Source organism: Sinohyriopsis cumingii, chromosome 15 (assembly GCF_028554795.1).
Source record: "Sinohyriopsis cumingii isolate HCF-2022 chromosome 15, ASM2855479v2, whole genome shotgun sequence".
NCBI lineage: Eukaryota > Metazoa > Mollusca > Bivalvia > Unionida > Unionidae > Sinohyriopsis > Sinohyriopsis cumingii.
Genome location: NC_142975.1, coordinates 135,311,792 through 135,317,791, shown reverse-complemented (window position 1 = coordinate 135,317,791; position 6,000 = coordinate 135,311,792). Strand labels below are relative to the sequence as shown.

At 35.2% G+C, this 6,000-nt stretch overlaps 1 protein-coding gene across 1 annotated transcript in view; it reads left to right on the top strand.

Moving 5' to 3' along the window:
* Positions 1–2,790: 2,790 nt before the first annotated feature.
* The window catches only part of LOC149782837 (aquaporin AQPAe.a-like), a 35,846-nt gene continuing 32,636 nt past the window's right edge, over positions 2,791–6,000 (top strand). Inside the window, exon 1 of the mRNA XM_089934363.1 lies at positions 2,791–3,231. Within this exon, the coding sequence (XP_089790489.1) occupies positions 3,145–3,231 (87 nt within the window). The 5' untranslated portion in view covers positions 2,791–3,144. The remainder of the gene's footprint in view (positions 3,232–6,000) is intronic.

Genomic DNA, 6,000 nt, shown 5'->3' with positions numbered 1-6,000 from the left:
TCGCGATTCCAAGATCAATTTCTGTATGTCTGTCTCAAGGGTCTGAAACTGTCAGCTATTTCTTGAGTGAGGTGGATGCTAGACCGCCACTGAGACCTATCATTGAATTCATCTGGTTTTGTATTTGACTAATTCAGGCTCTCTCTCTCTCTCTTTCTCTCTCTCTCTCTCTCTCTCTCTCATTTAATGTATTTCATTTTTATGGGACCTTTATCTGATAACAATGTCGCTACTTCTTTGGTGATTCACAAAGTTGGCCTAGGGTGAATATTTTGACATATGAATGTAATCTTAAATATCTCGCTAACTGTTGATCGCATGAAACAGACGTTTTTAGATATTGAATAAGTCATAATACTAAATAATTTAAAGGTAAGTGATATAAGGGTCTCAGATATATCTTTAAATAATAAGAAACAAGTGATATATACTAAATTATAAGAGCGAAAGCCGCAAAGATGTCGAGACCAAAGGTGGGAATAGCTGTGAACTATACGTCTATTGTGGTTTTCATTCACGAGTTCCTTTTGTGCAATAGAATTAGTATAAAAAGAAAGAAATAAAATGAGTAACATAGAATGATGGACGGATGGATAGATAGATGATATTCCATCTATCTCAATAATCCCTCACAATGCTTAATATACGAACAATGAAACGTAACATGTCGAATAAGAAAAGTATAAAATGGTGACATGATGACTGTCCAGGTTACAAGGTTGGTGAAATTTCAATATAAATGTATATACTGTATTGAAAAGTATTGCTTTTAAAACGAGCGAGACACTATAGCAAATAAGCTTTAATTATTTTAACGCAGAATCGGAGCAAGTTTTTTTTACACATCCCACTAACACATATTTATAATACGAGTTATCGTTCCTTCCTTTATGCAAGTAATACTTGGGGAAAACTTGAAAGACAGAAAATGTTGATAAGAAATGAAGATGACATTTTGATCATCTATATTTCTGTTCACAACGATCAACAATACCTATCTGTATCTCTTTACATGTATATCCGTCTGTAGTATGTAACTGAAAGATGTAATCACACGATGTGAGCCGAGAGAATATTTGTAGAACTGAAATATCATATCATGAATGGTAAACTATGCATCGTATTCAGGAGAGTGCGAATACATATTTTTCATCACTCAGAAAATTAAAATGGATATTGGTAAGAAAATTAATGCGATAGGTTGTTGTATTCGAGAACACATTGTTTTCCGTGACAGCGAGCAGCAGATGTACATAGAAGATAATTACTAAAGGGAATCTATCGTGTGTGTTCAGCGATAATTTTTTTTAAAAACTCAACATTAGTTTTTCTAGCTGTCTTATGTCTGTTTATCGGAATGAGGAGTGTATCTGAAATTGATATGATACGCCAAAGTAGTAAAGTAAAACCATGAAAGTCAAACTTGTTCAAGAAAACTACACCAATTATAAGTTAACTTTAGACACAGTAGCTTTTAGTAAACCGATCGAATATACTTTCTGTTTCACCCCCCCCCCCAACAAACAATAAAGTTAAGAAAGAGCACTAAAAACCAAAACACAGGCTGATGGTTGGTCAGTGAGACAGGCAGATACATAGATATATACTGTTACTTTACAATCCATATTTCACAATAAGGGTTGACAATGTAATCAGAGACAGGATTCATGCCACTGTTCCAGAAGGTTCAGCATAACTGTGTGAAAGGTTTCAGCTTGGTATCTGCTTGCTAGTTATTAATAGTGATATTATGGGGGGGGGGTGTTGTGCGAGAGAGAGAGAGAGACAGAGACAGAGAATGCTGTTTACGATCCTTCCGTATAAGGACATCTGTTATACTCATATTTTTGTGACAATATAAATCTATTAATGTAGTGAAGCCAACAGTTTTCCTGTGTTTATATAATTCGACTTGACAACAACATCTTAATGTTACGCATGAAAAATATATACTTTGGATAAAATCCATCTCGTTACAGGACTTCTCTTGGCCTACGCCGTCATAGAGTATTGTTTTTCCTTATTGGTTTGCTATGTCCTTGAGAAGGCTTTTCCCTTTAGTCTGGTCAACTACGTCCTAGAGTACATCTTTTATCTCAGTTAGCAACTCCTGCCTTGGGTAGGTCTTTTTCCCTCCTAGTGGCCTACCCCCATCTCAGAGTAGATATTTTTTTCATTGGCCTAATGAGTAAGTTTAGAAGGTGTTTTTTTTTCTCTGTGAATTTTGCTAAACCATCGTAACGGCTTACTGGATTATAGCACTTTGTGTCCATTACATTTGTACAAGAGTAAGAAACTGCTATCCTCATGTTCGTCTTTTCTTTCGGGCCCGGTGAAGGCCTGATAATCTAGAATTTTAACTAATAATCAGCATTGCGATATCATTTAGTTTTTATTATCCTGAGTATTAAATTCTTCGTTTATTTTCCTTCTGAAACTTTGAAAAGAGGAAAATATTTTTATAAATAGGTTTTTCTTTATTAAAATTTGACAAGAAGGAATGCAATTCAACACACGTAAAAGATCAATTTCGTCACTATTTATTTTTAAAGCAGTCAAACGGGGGTATTTTTCTTCTTATTGTTTTTTCTTCTTGTTGTTTTCGAGCGTCATCTTATTTATTATTTTTAGCTGAATCTATTTTCCAATTAAATTAAGTCTTCCAGTATCAAAATTTAAAATATTACGTGCTATTGAACACATGCTATTCGGGTTCTCCGGTGTCCATTTAAGAAAAGGTCTACCGTGTTAGCAGTAGCAACACAAGAGAGAGAGAGAGAGAGAGAGAGAGAGAGAGAGAGAGAGAGAGAGAGAGATGAACAGCGACAGCACGGCTTGCTAAAAAGAAATATCTACGTACACAAGTTTTTTCAAGAGACAAAAAATGTTCTTGTTTTTAAGTTTATCATGTTTGCGCGGCGAGTACACACACTTGTTTGAAAATATACGCCATTAAAGGACTATATCTCACCTAAGTGAGGCTCAGGTCGAGCTTATTTCAATCGAGAACATAGTCACAGGTAAACGGGCGTCGAATACACAGGTATTATGAAAATAGACAACTTTAACATGGCGGTGTATGTACAGCCCGAAAGAACCATGATGTTAGTGGAAGACATGTAATTCGCAAATATTTCATAGACTATGGTTGTTCGTATCCAAGGAGTAAGCGAAACAGTCAACATGGAAAATAACCTCGCATCAGGGACGATTATCAATCCACTTTATACGGTAGGTAACAATATGTATTTACAGGAGAGTTGACTTTATCTGTCAGTGCTGGAATGTCATTGACCTTCGTGTCAATTTTTGTATTTATTTGTAGATTTTGTTTCTTTCTTCTTCGGATGAAACTTATGTCGTTATTTTCTAAGCATTCTGTCTCTTTCTCCTCACACCAATGTCATTGTTTTGCTAACCCGTAATATCAATGTAATGACCTAGCATTGTTTGACTGTTGACTGATCTACGGACTGATTTATCATTTAACCTGTGAATAATAATAAGTCTAACACTTAATTAAATATCCGTAACAGTATTAAGTCACATTTTCTTTTTTGTCCTTCTCTTTTCTACATTTTAATTGTTGTTAGTGCGTTCACACCCAGAGAAGGAGAGCTTACATTTGTACCATAATAAATTAACATACTACATTAAAACTAATAAATCAATTTCAGTAAATATGTTTATGAAGGATTAGGAAACAAAAGGAACCGTTTTATTAAACTTAAGCTGGAATAAGTTTATTTAAAAGCCTTGGTCGAATTTAAAATTACGTCGTGAGCGACCTTTCTGGGGTGACATTGTCCAAATTCTAGGTTACGTATTAAGCACATAGCTTCTTTCTTCCTTTAAAAAATCGTTTTAGTTTACGAGTATATTTAAAATCTATCGTCCAAACTCTAACTCATATTTTCAGTTTTAAAACTTGACTCGGGATATTGTTCATATTCGACTGTTATACGCATGTGGTGGGAACGTAATGGAGTTCAGCATGTGTGATCCATGTAGGTACACAAAGGTAAAATACAACCTTTTGCGATTGGGGCGGGGCTGTTTTTATAAATTACATTTTGAGACAAGAGAAGGGGTAGGGGTGGAGGTGTTTGCAATAATTTCTTGTTTTTAAACCAACACCCTAAAGTGTGCATAAATATGACATCAACAAGCAAACAAATATTGGAAACACACAAAGCGATGTCGTCTTTTTGGCAATAAGCCAAGTATACAGCTATGAGGGCGACAATATATTTACAAGCTAGGTAGGCCTAAGTCTGTCAAAGTAAATAACCACATTTCCATTTTAAGATGAATTAAGATGCATGATTTCTAATACACATAACTAAATTACAAATGACATTCTCATGGGTAAGTTATGCGAAGATGAATGCACACACAAAATAGGAATAGATTTTTTAATTAAAAAATCCCTTATTTGGAGGAGAAAGGACAACGCGTATTGGCCGGACACAACTTCAAACTGCATGGATCCAGATTTGCCGTGGCATAATGCGTCATCAGATGTGGATCCACGCAATGAGTAATGAGTAGAACAAATAACAAAGACTTTGATCTGCCGACGCTTAATGCTACAGCTGGTCAAGGTATACGTTGTCTGTTGTTGGACAGTAATTTTAAGTGAGTATATAGGGTAGTGAAAATGTGCCTTATTTACTAATATAAAACATTGTTTTTAAAACGTTAGATCATTGGCAAAATATGTTTTTTCATACTCTAACAATATGTGCAAATTGTAGAAATGAACAAACACAATGCATTATGTTAAAGACCTAACTAGACGTTGATAAGGTGAACAGGTATGCCTTTAAAAACATGACGATATATTGTATATCAAACGAATATTCAGTCAGAAAATGTACGTGGTACAGTGGATATTACTATTAATAGAAATACACAAGACCACGAATATAGTCTTTAAACCCCTTTGAAGAAAAAAAAAATGGGATGAATGCAAACGTGACGAATTTTGTGTATAGATAAGGCAAGGTGAGTCATTCTTTGCAGTAAACCAAGCCACGTACACCATTTGACGACAACTAATTCAGTTTCGTTTTCCTGGTGAAAATTAAATGTAGCAAGGATAATATGTTGTTAATGAATTGCATTTGATGTTTTCAAGGCAATAGTTCCTTCTTGCCTATGGTACCACGCGTCATAAATAGCGCTCGTAAGCTTGGTTAGTTTGGGACTTATTTACTTTTAATTTCATTTTCGCTCAAAGATAATAAGTTTAGAAATCAAACCAGACGTATCAATACACACATGGCATTGTTTACATGTGTTTATTGTCACATTGGTTATGGTCAGATTAAGACTGCTAAATGGCTAAATGTATATTTCTTTTCAATATCACCTATGAGAAGACACGTATGGTAGAATGTTATTTTCAATGTAGATCCTGGATCATCTCAAGTTGCAGTAACTCTTTTAACTTACCGGAAATCATCTCTCCCCTCCCTCCCCCCTCTCTCTCTCTCAGCAGCAGAGAGGGCAAACAGACTCTAATTGACTCACCCTCGAATTACAAAAATAAACCTTCCTTAAAATCGCAAAAAAAGGATCGCGGTGACTGGGTGCCGAGTATGAGACTTCGCCCTCTCTGCTGCTATTAATTAAATAAAATTATAACAAATAATGCCACCATCGCAGGAATCTTACACAGCTAGATTAGCTCGAGAGCGACTAGAAGCAATAAAGAAATTTATTCCGTTGAGAGATACTGTTAAACAAAAACTACAAGCGCGACAAGAAGCACAAGTTGAATTTGAAGCAGGTGCAGAACAATTGTTTAAACCCGTTACAAAAGTTACTGAAAGAGTCGCAACGGCTACTGAAGGTCTTCTTCCATCAGCAAAGGAAACTAAGAAAACAAAAATAATCTTAAAAAACTTCTAACTGAAATAGCTGCAGCCCAACCTCCATCCGTCGATGAAGAAATTCAACAAATATTTAATAGTATTGATAAAGTCCGCAAGGAGG